Source organism: Ranitomeya imitator, chromosome 1, assembly GCF_032444005.1.
Source record: "Ranitomeya imitator isolate aRanImi1 chromosome 1, aRanImi1.pri, whole genome shotgun sequence".
Lineage (NCBI taxonomy): Eukaryota > Metazoa > Chordata > Amphibia > Anura > Dendrobatidae > Ranitomeya > Ranitomeya imitator.
Genome location: NC_091282.1, coordinates 258,271,691 through 258,290,692, shown reverse-complemented (window position 1 = coordinate 258,290,692; position 19,002 = coordinate 258,271,691). Strand labels below are relative to the sequence as shown.

General features: G+C 43.6%; 1 protein-coding gene across 24 annotated transcripts in view; it reads left to right on the top strand.

Moving 5' to 3' along the window:
* The window catches only part of NCOR2 (nuclear receptor corepressor 2), a 574,536-nt gene that overhangs the window by 342,464 nt on the left and 213,070 nt on the right, over positions 1–19,002 (top strand). For all 24 annotated transcript variants that reach the window (XM_069756005.1, XM_069756000.1, XM_069756002.1 and 21 more), the window contains exons 10-11: positions 5,986–6,158; positions 12,218–12,311. In XM_069756005.1, the coding sequence (XP_069612106.1) occupies positions 5,986–6,158; positions 12,218–12,311 (267 nt within the window). The remainder of the gene's footprint in view (positions 1–5,985; positions 6,159–12,217; positions 12,312–19,002) is intronic.

Here is a 19,002-nt window from a genome sequence, read left to right as displayed (position 1 = left end):
TTTGTCAATGTGTGTTGAAGTTCAAAACTTCTTCATCAGGACAATCAAAAATGATGCCGGTCTTACCTCTGGAACCTACACTTATTTATTTTATTTTTTTTGAATCCCCCCAACCCTATCCTGGCAATTGAGACGGGCACTGGAAGCTGCATTCATGTGGAGCATGGCTGCATAGGTGCACAGCTGCATCCATCTTCTTCAGACTTACAGAAATGGTATAGAAGTGAATGGTAAGGCCTGACACACACCTGTCAACTTCTCCATTCAGTCTTCACCTGTGCTTAGCTGTCTTTGTCAGTACCATTGCCAGTAAATAGAGATTTAGACATGCCAGTCTCGTAATGTATGAGAGATCCAGCAGTCCAATTTATCTAAAATTGATCATCTAATGGAGCTTCTTTAGACAAAAATACTCATTTAAGTGTATTTCAGAACTAAGTCCTTCACATGTCTTAATATTTCCAGTACTGAAAAAAACAGTAATGGGGCTATCCAAGTCTGTGTGTATAATCCATGTGGCATCCGTGTGCCGTCCGTGTCCATCAGTGTGACACATGCTGAAATCGCAGAATAGAAATAAGATGTTTAGGTGTTAGATGTGCAAAGATAGAGAATAGATAGATAGAAAGATGTCCGTGAGTTATAAAATTAGTGCAGTGTGCGTGTAGTTTTCTGTACCTGTATTTAGCTAAAAAATAAATGAAAAAAGTGGCGTGCATTCCCCCTTATTTTTAATAACAAGCTAAGGCAAAGCAGACAGCTGGAGCTGGTCTTATAAGTCTGGAAAGGACCCAATAACCATGGAGCTTTCCAGTCTATTAATATCCGCTCACAGCTGTCTGCTTAGCTTTAACTGGTTATTAAAAAAATGACCTGGGCCCCCCATAGTTTTAATAGTCAGCAAAGGCTAAGCAGACAACTATGGGCTAATATTAATAGGCTGGGAAGGTCCATGTTTATTGGCCTAATAAAACCAGCCCTGAGCCACCCCAGAAATGGCGCATCCATTAGACGTATTGACGTGCCTGTTGCTGGAAAAAAACGGACATGTCCTTGTGTGGCTCACACCGAAACATGGTCTGTGTGTTAACACGGACATGTGCACAGCCCCATAGATTTAAAGGGAACCTGTCACCCCCAAAAATGGAAGTTGAGCTAAGCTCACCGCCATCAGGGGCTTACCTACAGCAAGCCCCCAATGTATCCTAAAAGAGGTTAGAGTATACTCACGCGGGCAGTCCGATCCAATGGGTGTTGCGGTCCGGTCCTGGGCCTCCCATCTTCTTACGATCATGTCCTCTTCTTGTCTTCATGCTGCGGCTCTGGCGCATGCGTACTTTGTCTGCCCTGTTGAGGGCAGAGCAAAGTCCTGCAGTGCGCAGGCGCCAGGAAAGGTCAGAGCAGCCCGGCGCCTGCGCACTGCAGTACTTTGCTCTGCTCTCAACAGGGCAGACAAAGTACGCATGCACCAGAGCCGCAGCGTGAAGGCAAGAAGAGGACATCATCTGATGAAGATAGGAGGCGCCTGACCGGACCGTGACACCCATCTGACCGTACAGCAACGGGACCGCCCCTGGGTGAGTATAATCTAACCTCTTTTTCTCATCTTTTAGGATAGATCAGGGGCTTATCTACAGCATTACAGAATGCTGTAGATAGACCCCTGATGCCGGTGGTCTTAGCTCACCTTTGATTTTGGGGGTGACAGGTTCCCTTTAAATAAATCTACGTGTATAATAGGCTCCAGTATGTGTGAAAACTGTCACCACATGTATCAGAGACACCGACGTGTGAAGGAGTCCTAATGAAGTATTATGTCCCTTTTCTTAGTACACTTGTTCTCCAGAATAGCCAGATGCTCCCAAGGACTTATTGAGGATGTGTATCAATTGGGGGCGTCATATGTGAAGGCAATAGCATTTGCGAATAGTAGTAGCATGCATAAAATGTGGCAGCCTCCATAATTTTTAGACAGTGGTACATTATTAGCTTACAAAATGCAGGTTGCCGAAGGTCAGAGAGGCTTGGTGACAACCAGGAGGTAAATTGGAAAATGTAATAGAAATGTAATGGGCTTATGAGTGGTACAGTGCACTGATGGTTAAATAAAAAGGCTTATTTTCAGGTTGAGGTGCCGACTGTGCAGGGTTTTGGTGCCAGAGGACAGCTTAATGTTTCAAGGCACAAAAGCCCAGACGCTGATCCAGCAAAATACAAGGTAGAATTAATTAAAAGTACAGAAGTCGAACGCTCCTTTCTGACTGATCACCAGGGCCTACTGAGAACATAAAGGCTTCTATTCTTGCCAGCCAGCTGTATTCAGAAAGCCGAGTAAAGATGTAATTGCATTATACAATTGAAGGAAACCTATGTCGTCGCCTGAAAGCAAATGTATTTTCTATTTTCTACAGGCACATCAGGTATTTAGTATCTCCATTCTCTAAAAAAGGAAAGTTATAGCTGGTACTGATCTGATACTACTTCTCCGTAATACACGTATACTAAGGCCTCATTCAGACTTCCGTCTATCACGGACTAGCCACAGGTCCTCCTGACCAGAACTTGATGGCCCACATTTGCCTACGATGCTGTCTGTTTGGGTCAGGAGACTCGCGGCCAGTCCATATATTGCAGTCTGTACTCCGACCATGATACTTGGACATGAGCGAGATCTAATAGTCCATGGGATCTGTCAGTAAGATTGGATCCTAAAGAAACAAACGTTTCTCAGGGAAATCAATAAAGGACTAATATTAATGAGGCCACAGATGAAGAAAAAAAAATCTAAACTTTACAAGCTTTCTAAACTGCAGTGCAAAATGAAAATCTGTTTTCCATTTGCATCCAAATAAATACAATACAGAATGTCCTGTTCTCCTTCTGCCCTAAGATTAAGTTGAACATAGAAGAAATATTTTACCATTGATCATGCAAATGTCTTGATGAACTTTTATAAAATGATGTAAAATGTGTTGTGCACACTGAAAAATCTCGGAAAAAATGCAAGATTCTTACTGCTTTGGAGGAAAAAGCCATCAGCTTTGTGTCCGCTGAGGTTTTGTTTGGAAGCCCTTCATATTCTAGGAGAAGCAGAATAGAACAAACTCCTAAAATACTCTGTTATGGCGGATGACTGAGGATAATTATCTCTGGAAACTACCGAATGATTCTCGCTAGGCAAATGATATGGCTGCTGTCAGCGAACGCAGAGGACATGAAGGACTGGCGTCATTCTTCATCTACAGCTCAAGCTTTATTGCTTTAGGACTCGGAACGTAACATATTTTACTATTATTCGGGCTACACTGACAGAACGTTTGTAACTCAATCTGCAATGGAATTCACGAGGAAAATAGACCTGTAAAAATCAGTCTATTCCCGGGCAGCTGTGAAGGAAGGTGGTGGTGGCCTGATATACCAGGAATTAAATCATCCATGGTGTTAGCAGGTGCTCAGGAGCATCTGAATTTTACCCCTGAGATTGTCCATAGAAGATGTTCCTGGAGACTTCTCCTTTAAGGGTAGATTCCCATCAAAGCAGGACTCTGAAATCACCGGCTATACAGGTCCTTCTCAAAAAATTAGCATATATTGTTAAATTTCATTATTTACCATAATGTAATGATTACAATTAAACTTTCATATATTATAGATTCATTATCCACCAACTGAAATTTGTCAGGTCTTTTATTGTTTTAATACTGATGATTTTGGCATACAACTCCTGATAACCCAAAAAACCTGTCTCAATAAATTAGCATATTTCACCCATCCAATCAAATAAAAGTGTTTTTTAATAACAAACAAAAAAACCAACAAATAATAATGTTCAGTTATGCACTCAATACTTGGTCGGGAATCCTTTGGCAGAAATGACTGCTTCAATGCGGCGTGGCATGGAGGCAATCAGCCTGTGACACTGCTGAGATGTTATGGAGGCCCAGGATGCTTCAATAGCGGCCTTAAGCTCATCCAGAGTGTTGGGTCTTGCGTCTCTCAACTTTCTCTTCACAATATCCCACAGATTCTCTATGGGGTTCAGGTCAGGAGAGTTGGCAGGCCAATTGAGCACAGTAATACCATGGTCAGTAAACCATTTACCAGTGGTTTTGGCACTGTGAGCAGGTGCCAGGTCGTGCTGAAAAATGAAATCTTCATCTCCATAAAGCATTTCAGCCGATGGAAGCTGCCCTTGATGAAACACAGTGGACCAACACCAGCAGCTGACATGGCACCCCACACCATCACTGACTGTGGGTACTTGACACTGGACTTCAGGCATTTTGGCATTTCCTTCTCCCCAGTCTTCCTCCAGACTCTGGCACCTTGATTTCCGAATGACATGTAAAATTTGCTTTCATCAGAAAAAAGTATTTGGGACCACTTAGCAACAGTCCAGTGCTGCTTCTCTGTAGCCCAGGTCAGGCGCCTCTGCCGCTGTTTATGGTTCAAAAGTGGCTTTACCTGGGGAATGCGGCACCTGTAGCCCATTTCCTGCACACGCCTGTGCACGGTGGCTCTGGATGTTTCCACACCAGACTCAGTCCACTGCTTCCTCAGGTTCCCCAAGGTCTGGAATCGGTCCTTCTCCACAATCTTCCTCAGGGTCCGGTCTCCTCTTCTCGTTGTACAGCGTTTTCTGCCACATTGTTTCCTTCCAACAGACTTACCATTGAGGTGCCTTGATACAGCACTCTGGGAACAGCCTATTTGTTGAGAAATTTCTTTCTGGGTCTTACCCTCTTGCTTGAGGGTGTCAATGATGGCCTTCTTGACATCTGTCAGGTCGCTAGTCTTACCCATGATGGGGGTTTTGAGTAATGAACCAGGCAGGGAGTTTATAAAAGCCTCAGGTATCTTTTGCATGTGTTTAGAGTTAATTAGTTGATTCAGAAGATTAGGGTAATAGGTCGTTTAGAGAACCTTTTCTTGATATGCTAATTTATTGAGACAGGTTTTTTGGGTTATCAGGAGTTGTATGCCAAAACGATCAGTATTAAAACAATAAAAGACCTGACAAATTTCAGTTGGTGGATAATGAATCTATAATATATGAAAGTTTAATTGTAATCATTACATTATGGTAAATAATGAAATTTAACACTATATGCTAATTTTTTGAGAAGGACCTGTATATGAGCTGCCTTGGCTGCTTTTCCGTTTGCTGATAAAGAGGATTACATTCTAGATGATGTAGAGTAACATGAGCCGTAGAAGTTTGTGTTCTTCATTTTCGTGGATGCATATTTCTTATCAGCACTGTTTTAGAACAGCTATGAAAAGTTTGGCAGCCTTTAAAATGCTAAGTAAATCACACAGGGAGGAATGAAAATCCATTTGCCAACTGCTATGGTGTTTTTATTTGAGTCTTAGGAAGCAAAACCCCTCATCCAAGCAGTCATTACTGTAGTTGTGTTCCAGGTTTCTCAACAGTGCCGTGACTCCAAGAATATTCCCCTTACAGATGCCAGCAATATGGAGTAGTTCCAGGGCCCCTACCGGGGTTATCACAACGCTTAGCTTAAAATGCACGGAAAGGCTTACACCCCGAATATTCTACTATAGACGATAACGTATAGAAATGTACTTCACCTGATATAGCCACCCATATGATGCCGTCCTTCTCTAGAACTTTAGGGTATGTGCACGTGTTAGTAGGAATGAGCGGACAATATTTGGTGCAGAAAATTCTTCGCCATTTCTGCCATGCATCATTTTATGTCAGTGGGGTCTTTCAGGATCCAGATTGGGTCATGGCTTTTGCTAATAATGGTAGTTTATGATGTGAAGAAACATGGCGCCATCTGCTGTGTATACTACTTTTATGTTCTGTATTTTGGTATTCTATTCTGTGGGTTATTTTGGGTGCTAATGCACATTGGGAAGCATGTATGCTTCTTAGAAACGGTTCTGATTTGTGACTTTATTGTGATTGGGGTCAGAGTTAAAGATTTGCATGTTCTGATAGATCACTTTCTGGTGCAGGAACAGAAACTCTGTCAGCGATATGACCAGTTGATGGAAGCCTGGGAGAAAAAAGTGGAGCGTATTGAAAATAATCCACGCAGAAGAGCAAAGGAGAGCAAGATAAGGGAGTATTATGAGAAGCAGTTCCCTGAGATCCGCAAGCAGAGGGAGCTTCAGGAACGCATGCAGAGGTTGGTGTTAAATCTGTATTAAATGTAACCTTGTTACAGCTGCCATGCAACATTACAGGTTAAATAGTACAATTATTTTCCATTAAATGAACAAATAAAAGGACTTAAAAGGAATCTGTCACCAGCAATAATCTGAGAGCAGCAATAATGTACGGGCTACAGACTCTGACTCCAGCGATGTCTCACTTACTGGCTGTGTAGTTTTGATAAAATAACTGTTTTATCAGGAGATTAGTATTAAGGCCCCTTCACATTAAGCGACGCTGCAGCGATACCGACAACGATCCGGATCGCTGCAGCGTCGCTGTTTGGTCGCTGGAGAGCTGTCACACAGACAGCTCTCCAGCGACCAACGATGCCGGTAACCAGGGTAAACATCGGGTAACTAAGCGCAGGGCCGCGCTTAGTAACCCGATGTTTACCCTGGTTACCATCCTAAAAGTAAAAAAAACAAACACTACATACTTACCTACCGCTGTCTGTCCCCCGGCGCTGTGATCTGCACTCCTCCTGTACTGTCTGTGTGAGCACAGCGGCCGGAAAGCAGAGCGGTGACGTCACCGCTCTGCTTTCCGGCTGACCGACGCTCACAGCCAGTGCAGGAGGAGTGCAGAGCACAGCGCCGGGGGACAGACAGCGGTAGGTAAGTATGTAGTGTTTGTTTTTTTTACTTTTAGGATGGTAACCAGGGTAAACATCGGGTTACTAAGCGCGGCCCTGCGCTTAGTTACCCGATGTTTACCCTGGTTACCAGTGAAGACATCGCTGGATCGGTGTCACAAACGCCGATCCAGCGATGTCCGCGGGAGATCCAGCGACGAAATAAAGTTCTGGACTTTCTTCAGCGACCAACGATCTCCCAGCAGGGGCCTGATCGTTGGTCGCTGTCACACATAACGATTTCATTAACGATATCGTTGCTACGTCACAAAATGCAACGATATCGTTAACAATATCGTTATGTGTGAAGGTACCTTTAGAGGACTAGTAAACCTTTTGCCAGATAGTCAAGCATATTCACAAGCGCTGTATAACCCCTCTGATTGGCAGCACACCATACATGGGCAGAAAGCTGCCAATCAGTGGTGTGGGTGGGGTTACATACAGTAGACGTCAGCATTTAGAGAACTGCTAGATCTGCAGCAGATAAAACACTGATTGTGTCAAAACTGCAGTAACCAGTAAAGTAAGTGACACAACTATGGAATCCTGGTCTGTACCTCTACATTAGGCTGCTCTCCGATGAATTTGCTGATATTTAACAAGCATTACTTGATTTTACTTCTGGGTGTAAAACTCCCTGTCTTTGTAGGTTTTAGTTTTTGCTCTCAGATGAAGTAGTAAAAACCTGGCAACAGAGTCCATTTAAAAGTCTGACTATATTTGCTGTCCCATATGTTTGCTCAAATTTTATGTAGGTGTAATCTAATTTGGTTATATAAGGCGATATACCGTATATACTCGAGTATAAGCTGACCCGAGCTCCAAACTGGAAGCTTATTGACTCAAGTATAAGCCGGGTATGCATTGACCCCTCATCCCTGTCCTGCTATGCATGGCTTCCCCCGTCTTCTCCTGGTATGTGTGGCAACCCCGTCCTGTCTTGGTATGTGGCTCCCCTGTTTTGTCCCGGTATGTGTGGCTCCCCCTGTTGTATGCATGGCTTCCACGGTCCCGCATAGCTCCTACAGTCCCACATGGCTTCCCCCCCCCCCGTCCTACACACCCTCCTCGCGCATCCCTGCATCTCTGTCCCGGCGCTGGCAGCTCTTTCTTGTTCCTGTGCTCAAAGGTCGCGTGGTACCGCTCACTAAGGTAATGAATATGCGCTCCGTACCTATGGGAGTGGAGACGTGTGCATATTCATTAATTTAATGAGCAGTACCACCTGACCGCTGAGCACAGGAACAAGGAAAGCTGCCTGCGCCGGGAAAGAAATGCAGGGACGGAAATGCAGCGACGCAGGGTGAGTATTGATGTCTTCTGGAAGCCGGCCGCTGCAGCTGTCACTGTGCTACAGCTGCCGGCTCCCCCTCCCCCGCCGGCTTTCTGGACAATGACTCGTGTATAAGCCGAGGGGGGCGTTTTCAACCCAAAAAAAGTGCTGAAAATCTCTTCTTATACACGAGTATATACGGTATATATATATATATATATATATATATATATATATATATATGATACGACTCATACCGGTCGGATTCATACACGTATACGGCGTGTATATATATGTGTGTGTGTATATATATATATATATATATATATATATATATATACATACACACACGCCGTATATATATGTGTGTGTGAATCTGATCAGTATGTCTTTGTGCTCTGAGTATCCTCTCACACTTTAACCCCTTTCTGACCTTGGACGGGATAGTACGTCCGAGGTCAGATCCCCTGCTTCGGTGGTGATCCCGCATCAAAGCCCGGACATGTCGGCTGTTTTGAATAGCTGACATGTGCCCGCAATAGCGGCGGGTGGAATCGTGATTCACCCGCCGCTATTAACTAGTTAAATGCCGCTGTCAAACGCTGATAGCGGCATTTAACTAGCGCTTCCGGCCATCCGGCCGGAAATGCGTGCATCGCTGACCTCCGTCACGTGATCCGTGGTCAGCTATGCATCAACATGACAACCAGAGGTCTCCATGAGACCTCTATGGTTGTTGATGCCAGATTGCTATGAGCGCCACCCATAGCAAGTCTGTAAATCTACTACATAGGAGCAATCTGAGCTTCGCTCTTATGTAGCAGAGCCGATCAGGCTATGCCAGCTTCTAGCCTCCAATGGAGGCTATTGAAACATGGCAAAAGTAAAAAAAAATATGAAAACAATTAAAAAAAAATATAAAAGTTTAAATCACCCCCCTTTCGCCCCATTCAAATTAAAACAATTAAAAAAAAAATCAAACATACATATATTTGGTATCGCTGTGTTCAGAATCACCCGATCTATCAAGAAAAAAAGGATTAAACTGGTCGCTAAATGGCATAGTGAGAAAAAAATATGAAACGCCAGAATTAAGTTTTTTTGGTCGCCACGCAATTGCATTAAAATGCAATAACGGATGATCAAAAGAACATATCTGCACCAAAATGGTATCATTAAAAACGTCAGCTCGGCGAGCAAAAAATAAGCCCTCGCCCAACCCAAGATCATGAAAAATGGAGACGCTATGGGTATCGGAAAATGGCACAATTTTTTTTTTTTAGCAAAGTTTGTAACTTAGATAACTTAACTTAGATAACCACTTAGATATGTTTGGTGTCTATGAACTTGTAATGACCTGGAGAATAATAATGTCAGGTCAGCTTTAGCTTTTAGTGAACCTAGCAAAAAAGCCAAGCAAAAAACAAGTGTGGGATTGCACTTTTTTTGTAATTTCACCTCACTTGGAATTTGTTTCCCTTTTTCTAGTACATGACATGTTAAAACCAATGAGGTCGTTCAAAAGTACAGTTTGTCCCGCAAAAAATAAGCCCTCACATGGCCATATTGACGGAAAAATAAAAAAATGTTACGTCTCCGGGAGGAAAGGGAGCAAAAAACTAAAGCAAAAAAATGAATACCCTGGGTCATGAAGGGGTTAAATATCCTATCAGTATGTCTCCGGGCCATGATCCGATCTGTGGATGACAAAAAATAGAGATGGCTATATATAAAGTGTGAGAGGAAGCTGGAGTACGCAAAGTAAACCCACAAAAACACAGGGAGAACATACATTTCATGTGGGAACATACAGTATGAAACTAACATATTAACTGCAAGCTCTGGGCCCGAGTGCTACAGAGCAAGCTGTGAAATTTCCTGGGCGTGCTTACAACCTCAGCTCTCTGTGTACTGAGCAGTGACCGAAGTACACCTCTAAGACTAAAAGCCGACAGCTCCATGGAAGACTAAAGCTCATTTTCTCCCCGTAGCTGCGCTGTCAGTGAGATGGCCATATAGCTTTGGAACACTGTTTTCTTTTGTGTAACTAACAGGGTTCCCTTTAAATAGCTCAACAAAACATATATAACAAGTCAACACAAAATGCCACTTTTAAAGACTACTGCATCTAAGAATTATTCAACCCCTGGATAAAATCCCTCATCAGGGCACACATTTGCAAGTTGCATCAGGTTTGCTGGCTTTTCTTTAAGAGAGTCAAGTGAAGGGTCCAAAAAGTTATCAGATCATTACTGTGCAGCTTATTAATGTAGTGAGTGTTCCTGGAGTTACAGGTATGTGACCTGGATGTGGCAGAAAGGGGGTGCTATCAATGACTGCTGTAAAATTCCTGAGGAGGCAGGTGATCAAAAACCCTTGAGGGATTTCAACAGACCTGCAGCAAGATTTGGTGACAGCAAGCTCTATAGAGTTTCCATTTGCACTAGAAAAGTCTGCTCCAGTATTCTAAAAACCCAAAAAATAAGCCACAGAAGTGTTCAAACGCTGTTCTGTGAAGTGATTTGTTAAAGCTACACCTTTTTTAGCCTATGGATCAGCACAATGCCTGGAGGAGGCAGAATGCAGCACCAGCTTAAAAGAACACCCTGCCTACAGTTAAGCATGCAAGTGGCTAGGTTATTCTCTAGGGGCTGCTGGGCTTCCTGACACTGGAAACCTGCAGTTTGTGGAGGACAACATGTATTAAATCAATTCTCAGGAAATCCTAGGAAAAAACAGCATGCTTTTTTTGATGAAGGTGATCCTTGGATGTCATTGAACCTTCCTACAGGACAATGATTCCAAGCATGCGTCATCAGTCCACTAAGATTTAGTTTCAGAAGACGTCCTGGAGTGGCCATCAAAATGACCTGACTTGAGGTGCAAAGAAAATCTTTAATTTGAAGATGGAGTTTGCAGTACACAAATCTGAGAACATTAGTGAACTGGAGGCCACTGCACATGAGGAATGGGCTAAGATTCCTTAGGAATGCGGACAGAATTTGGTGTCTGGCTGTTAAGATCTGCTTAAAACATGTTGCATAGCAAAGGGGGCTCTTCTAATTCTAAAACTGTCAGTCAGTAACGGTGGCACTTGTTATATTAGTTGTCTTCAGTTATTTAGATTGTTCTTGGCTTATTGTAAACAGCTGAAAGTTTGTACATTTTTCTGATAAACCTAATTGGTGATTGGTGATGGTGATGGTGATAAACCTAATCTGACAGGTCTCTCCCTATAAACGCACGCAGGGAGAGTCCTGTCATTCCAGGGGAGCAGGCGGGCAGAAGCTGCCTGGGACTCGCGTATCAGTCCTTGACAAATTTTTAGAATATGCTTTTCTCTGAAACGCGCACAGCCTTTGTAACATACTTTTATCAAACGAGGGAAATTAGTGGATAACATCCGCGCTGCTGAACAAATGAAAATCCGGACGTATTGATGCAAAGGAATTGTGGCTTTATACAACGCGTTTCGAAGTCTCTGTATGACTTCTTCCTCAGGAATACCACATGTATCGATATGTTCAGCAGCGCGGATGTTATCCACTAATTTCCCTCATTTGGTGCCTGATATGGTCAATGGCTGACCCTTGGATCTGCGGCAGCTGACGTTTGTATGCCCTTTCAAACGGGCACCAGGTGAGCAGTTTTCTGAATAACAGATTCTGAAATTGTCGGATAAGATCCTATGTGCGCTTCTTCTCTCCTATAGTTTCTTTGTTTAACATACTTTGATATAGTATTATATTATTATTATTATTATTATTATTATTCAGAGACTAATAGAAACAGTATGACATGAGAATATAATAAACCTGAGATACTCTATTTTTATCAAGAAAAATGGAAGAAAGTTGAATGTTACCCTGGTTGGCAATGTTTTTCATCTTTTAGCATTGGCATGTTTCCATGTTCTGGTGTTTTATTGTTCGGCATCTCTGAATGTCTGGAATAAAGTCTGAAAGGGTGAAAAACATTAGCTTATAAGTATTATTACATCCAGTGAGAGCCTGGGGTATCAAGTGTACTATGGATGTCTGCTGTGGCTATGCTAAGTTGCTCATCCATACAACCTGCTGGTGCGTCACTACACATGGCTGAACATTTCAATTCCATCTCTCAGCAGGGTAGGACAAAGGGGAAGCGGTCTGTCCTTATCTGCCGCACGCAGTGAGCATGAAGTGTCAGAAATCATTGACGGCCTCTCTGAGCAGGAGGTAAGGATTCCTTCTGCTTTATTTCCTCTGCCGCAATGTCCAGTACACTGTATTACACCTATGCAGATTGGAAAAGTCTTCTGAAATGAAATTGAAAACTAACTCACATCTAAATAATTAAATTGGATATCACCATTATTTCTATAACAATGTTTTGGAATATCCTAGTCATATACAGTTACTTAAAAGGGTTATCTCGGACTAGTTTATTTTTTTTTACTATGGACCCAAGAACTAACAGGCAAGTAGTTGCCCAACACCAGCTCAGAGCGTTCACCGACCGCTCCTGCCAGCAATGCTGCTGCTTCACGTTAACAGAGCAGCACTTTCTTTTATGGGTGACTGTGTCAATGGGGGTGTGACTATCAACGTCATGGTGATTGACAGCCGGCCTCCCGCTTTTAGGGGGGTAGCCAGCTGTCAATCAGCATGGCATCAGCAGCCACGCTGTCAACTGAGAGGAGCAGAAGACAAGCAGCTGCTATGTCGACGTGCCATCAGTGGAAGCTGCAGGATCACCGGCAGGAATGTTTTGTGACCGCTCTCAGTCAGCAGAGATCGGCAGCGGGCTGAATGGGCAGATAGTTGGCAGCCACTTGCCTGTTAGTTCTTAGGCCCATGGTAAAAATAAAATAGAAACCCCTTTTAACACCTTAAAGGGAACCTGTCATGTGAAAAAACCCTATTAAGCTGCAGATATAGGGTAAATCTGAAGGTTAATTACGTTCTGAACCTGACCAACACTGGCACTTAGACCCCCACACCTGGCACCTCCTGGTAGTGTTTGGGTTTCAGTCATGGGGTCGCATTGGTGCGGTTTCATCAATGCGCTGAGTATAGAGAGTGGCAGCTGTAACTGGGCCCCAGCACTGACTGACAGCAGCTCAGCATTACTGCCAGTGACTGGACCATTGCCGGCGCCACCTCTGTGATTGAAACTCGAATGCTGCTGGAGGTATAAAGTTACAGTAATTTTCTTCCGGCATTGGGGTCTAAGTGCAGGCGCTGGGCATATGTAGAACACTATTAACCTGCAGATTAACACCATATCTGAAGCTTAATAGCATTTTTTCACGTGATAGTTTCCCTTTGAGGCTATGTGCACACTTTGCAGATTCCACTGCGGATTTTTCCGCAGCGGAATTGCAAAATCCGCAGTGAAAACCCATCGCGGTTTTTACTGCGGATTTATCGCGGTTTTTACTGCGTTTTCTTCTGCGGATTTTCAACTGCAGTTTTCTATTGGAGCAGCTGAAAATCCGCAGAAAAGAAGTGACATGCTGCGGAATGTAATCCGCAGCGTTTCGGCGCGGATTTTTCTGCAGCATGTGCACAGCGTTTTTTGTTTCCCATAGGTTTACATTGAAATGTAAACTCATGGGAAACTGCTGCGGATCCGCAGCGGTCAAATCCGCTGCGGATCCGCAGCAAAATCCGCAAAGTGTGAATATAGCCTAACACTAGAGTACAGACATGTCTGTCATGTAGATGGTTGAGGTGACCCCACTCCACACACGATATCTATCTGCCATGTGCCTCTAATAGCAGCCACCGGAGCTATCTGACATGCGTGTGTTAATCACTGACAGCGGCATTTAGGCTGTACAATTCTGTCCAGTCATCCAATCCAGGAGTCCATTGCCCCCTTTTCAGCTGTAATGTGATCACAGGGTGCTGATGGGTTTCTGTCTTATGGCCAGACTTGATAGGAGACCTTGATGAGGACTTTGTGCCAAACTAAGCTATTGCATCATATTGTACAAGGAATCAAACGACTGCCGGTTCAAGTACCCTATGGTAAAAAATAAAAAGCTAAATATATATCTAAAAAGCATTGAAATTACTCCCCTGTACCTCAGCTAAAAATAAAGAAATGTAAAAAAAATATTGAGTATAGCCAGTTTCTTAAAAGCCTCATATATTCAAATATAAAGGTAAATGTCGCAAAACAAAAACCGTGCCATAATTATATTGTCATTTTTTAATTGTTGCACCTCTCACATTAGGTCAATAATAAGTGATCTTCTTTACCCCAAAGTGGTACCATTTTAAAGCGGCAACAACAAAAAAACAAACCCCACCAATGGAAAAATATAAAGTTAAAGGTCTCAGAAAATTGCGAGTTTAAAATTTCTATCATCTCAAATTATAAGAAAATTACATTTTTGATATTGCCGCAATCATACTAACCTGGAGAATAATAATTTTCACCACACAATGAATGCCATAAAAGTAAAACCCCCCAAAAACTATGGTTTTGGACTATTTTCCTATTTTTCTGTACATAACTGTGTATAGTAAATTGATTTTCCAAACAAGTCTTAATACAGTCATGTTGATGGAAAAATATAAAAGTTATGTCTCTGGGAAGAGGGAGAGGTAAAGTATCCTTTCAATTGGTGTTTGCATTGATTTTCCTTTTTTACCTTTCTTAATTGATTAACTTTCAGAAATGTACACTTACTCGTTATTGTACTTGTTTTCAATCTACGCAGTGTGTAATTTGTTAAAGCTGCTCTTCCTATTGTATAATGGATTTGGAAATTATAACTGTAGTTAGAATACTTGCCAACAAACCCAAAGATCGCAGACCAAATTTGTAAACTGAACACAATAGGTCATGAGTATGTCCATTACTATGTTTCTAGGGACTTAACATGTCCCCAATATCTATCTATATAATCTTCTAAGGGGTACTTCCGTCTGTTTGTCTGTCACGGAAATCCCGGGTCGCGTCCCAGGGGGTGTAATAGCCGCCGCTACAGAAGCTGTCCTCAGGAAATGTTCAACAAATAACAGGATTCATAATTTAATAGAATAATTTAGTGAAATCTTTCTAACAGGTTTTTGATACTGGGAACAATTTGGAAATAAAGGAAATGTATTTCTGTGTGACATTGCTTTTCCAATGATAATGGGAGGTATTGATGTAAAAATGATACATTTTGTGAGGGAATAATTTAGTATTCACGGTAATTGTCATTCCGATCTGGGTGACTGCCAAAATCTATCCAAAAGTCAAGTGTTCCTTCATTACAGCAATGATGTCTGCTGCAATGACGCCAGCTATATTTTACAAATGAGGTGTTTCGCCTGGGCAGACCTACATAGCGGTTTCTTCCACCAGTGAACTGAAATTCTGTCAAACATCCCTGAAGTTTTTTTTTTTTTCTCTTTGTTTGAAAATTAGTCATACACTAGAATAGATGCGTCCTTTGTCGATTTTACTTGACCGGGCCATAATACACTATTAAACAAATCTTAAAGGGAGGGTGCCGTGATTTTAGTTTTTGTATTAATAATTATTGATTATATAATCAATTATTTTTAATACAAAAGTAAATGTAGTACTTTAATACTTTTTTATTTATTCATTTTTACTTTTGCCACTGGAGGCCGCCATTTTCATTAGTGTGGGTGTAAGTGTCTGAGCACGACACTTGCACACCTCACTTACGGCAGCCATGGGCATAGGAGCCAACAGTCGGGCTCCGACTGCTTCTCCTGCCTCTCAGCTGTGACTTGGGCACGCCCACTGAGCTGCTACGTCACAGCTGTGAGAGGAGATCGCGGCCATTTTGTTTTTTATTTTCCTCTGTCATCGCACACACAGCTCAGTGTGTGCGATCATAGCAGGAGCTGCCAGGGAGAAGCTGCTGCTGGTAAGAGAGGTTCAGGGTGAGTATCTGCTTCCAGGAGCTGTGATTGCAGCCTGTATTTATTATTACAGCACAGGCTGCAATCACTGGTCCCAGCCACCCTGTTCAGAGCAGAGCAGGGAGATTGTCACACTGCTCTGCCCTGAACATGACTCAGCACTTCCTGGGAGAGGACTGAAGGTAAGTACAGAGTTTTTATTTTCTTATGCATCTACCACTGCTACTTGTCCCTATATACCACTGCTACCTGTCCCTATATACCACTGCTACCTGTCCCTATATACCACTGCTACCTGCCCCTATATACCACTGCTACCTGCCCCTATATACCACTGCTACCTGCCCTTATATACCATCTACCACTGCTGCCTGCCCCTATATACCACTGCTACCTGCCCTTATATACCACTGCTACCTGCCCCTATATACCACTGCTACCTGCCCTTATATACCACTGCTACCTGCCCCTATATACCACTGCTACCTGCCCCTATATACCACTGCTACCTGCCCCTATATACCACTGCTACCTGCCCCTATATACCACTGCTACCAGCCCCTATATACCACTGCTACCTGCCCTTATATACCACTGCTACCTGCCCTTATATACCACTGCTACCTGCCCCTATATACCACTGCTACCTGCCCCTATATACCACTGCTACCTGCCCCTATATACCACTGCTACCTGCCCCTATATACCACTGCTACCTGCTCCTATATACCACTGCTACCTGCCCTTATATACCATCTACCACTGCTGCCTGCCCCTATATATCACTGCTACCTGCCCTTATATACCACTGCTACCTGCCCTTATATACCACTGCTACCTGCCCCTATATACCACTGCTACCTGCCCCTATATACCACTGCTACCTGCCCCTATATACCACTGCTACCTGCCCCTATATACCACTGCTACCAGCCCCTATATACCACTGCTACCTGCCCTTATATACCACTGCTACCTGCCCTTATATACCACTGCTACCTGCCCCTATATACCACTGCTACCTGCCCCTATATACCACTGCTACCTGCCCCTATATACCACTGCTACCTGCCCCTATATACCACTGCTACCTGCTCCTATATACCACTGCTACCTGCCTCTGTATACCACTGCTACTAGCCCCTATATACCACTGCTACTAGCCCCTATATACCACTGCTACTAGCCCCTATATACCACTGCTACTAGCCCCTATATACCACTGCTACTAGCCCCTATATACCACTGCTACCTGCTCCTATATACCACTGCTACCTGCCCCTATATACCACTGCTACCAGCCCCTATATACCACTGCTACCTGCCCTTATATACCACTGCTACCTGCCCTTATATACCACTGCTACCTGCCCCTATATACCACTGCTACCTGCCCCTATATACCACTGCTACCTGCCCCTATATACCACTGCTACCTGCCCCTATATACCACTGCTACCTGCTCCTATATACCATCTACGACTGCTACCTGCCTCTGTATACCACCTACCACTGCTGCCTGCCTCTATATACCATCTACCACTGCTGCCTGTCTCTATATACCATCTACCACTGCTGCCTGCCTCTATATACCATCTACCACTGCTGCCTGCCTCTATATACCATCTACGACTGCTGCCTGCCTCTATATACCATCTACCACTGCTGCCTGCCTCTATATACCATCTACGACTGCTGCCTGCCTCTATATACCATCTACCACTGCTGCCTGCCTCTATATACCATCTACCACTGCTACCTCTGTCCTGTGTAGCTAATCTAGTCTTGTGTAGCTAATCCTGTCCTGTGTACAGTATCACACAAGATAGGATTAGATACACGGCGCAGCACAGTATCACACAGGACAGGATTAGATACACGGCTCAGCAGTCAGTATCTAATCCTCTCCTATGCACTCCTCTCCCCCCTGCGTGTCTTTCCCCATTGTGGTTTATTATTTTTGTTGTGGGAGATGAGGGAGTCGAGGATTATGCGTTCGGTATGGTATAAAAAAGATTAATAAAGGACTTTATTCTGGCCGAGTCTTTATTTACAATACATGTGAGATCTATGTGGCGGCATTATGGGTGATCTATATGGCGGTATTATGTGAGAAGCATATGGTGGTATGTGAGAACACTGGCGGTATTATGTGTGATTTATATGGCGGTATGTGAGAACACTGGCGGTATTATGTGTGATCTATATGGCGGTATGTGAGAACACTGGCGGTATTATGTGTGATCTATATGGCGGTATTATGTGAGAACACTGGCAGTATTATGTGTGATCTATATGGCGGTATTATGTGAGAACACTATGGCAGTATTATCTTCAGAAAGCGGACCCATTCTATGGTGGTTCTGGCTGAGCACCTGCACACGGGTCTGGGGTAATAGAGGGTAAAGCATGACCTCCAGTTAGGTGCAGTCAGGGCTGGTGAGGCAGCTGAAGAGAGGGGTCTCATTTTTATCGTTACTACATGGCTACATTTCCTTCCCAGCGTCACCCCGTACTTCGCCTGTCGCCTCGCTTTCACACATTGCCAGGACAGGATGGAGAAGACAGGATCTGAGGAGGGGAATGGGGTCTACATGCAAAGTCTGGATCAGACCAGGCCATCAATCCGCAGAAATGTTTCCTGGATTTCTGTGGAGCAGACGGTCCATCCATGTGTATAAAAGACAGCGCTCTATGTACAATCCCTGGCTGCTCCGCGCACCAAACAGGGGGCCCCTATAGACCAGCACACTGCTCTCCTGAAATACTCTGTGCTGCTGTCACCCTGCTCCCTCCACCACATATCTGCCAGAATCCTTGCTGCCTGCCATCCTCGGTGACCGTCTACTTGTCAGTATAAGGCTGCCTTCACACTATCAGTATTTGGTCAGTATTTTACCTCAGTATTTGTAGCCAAAACTAGGAGTGGGTGATAAATACAGAAGTGGTGCAGATGTTTCTATTATACTTTTCCTCTATTTGTTCCACTCCTGGTTTTGGCTTACAAATACTGAGGTAAAATACTGACCAAATA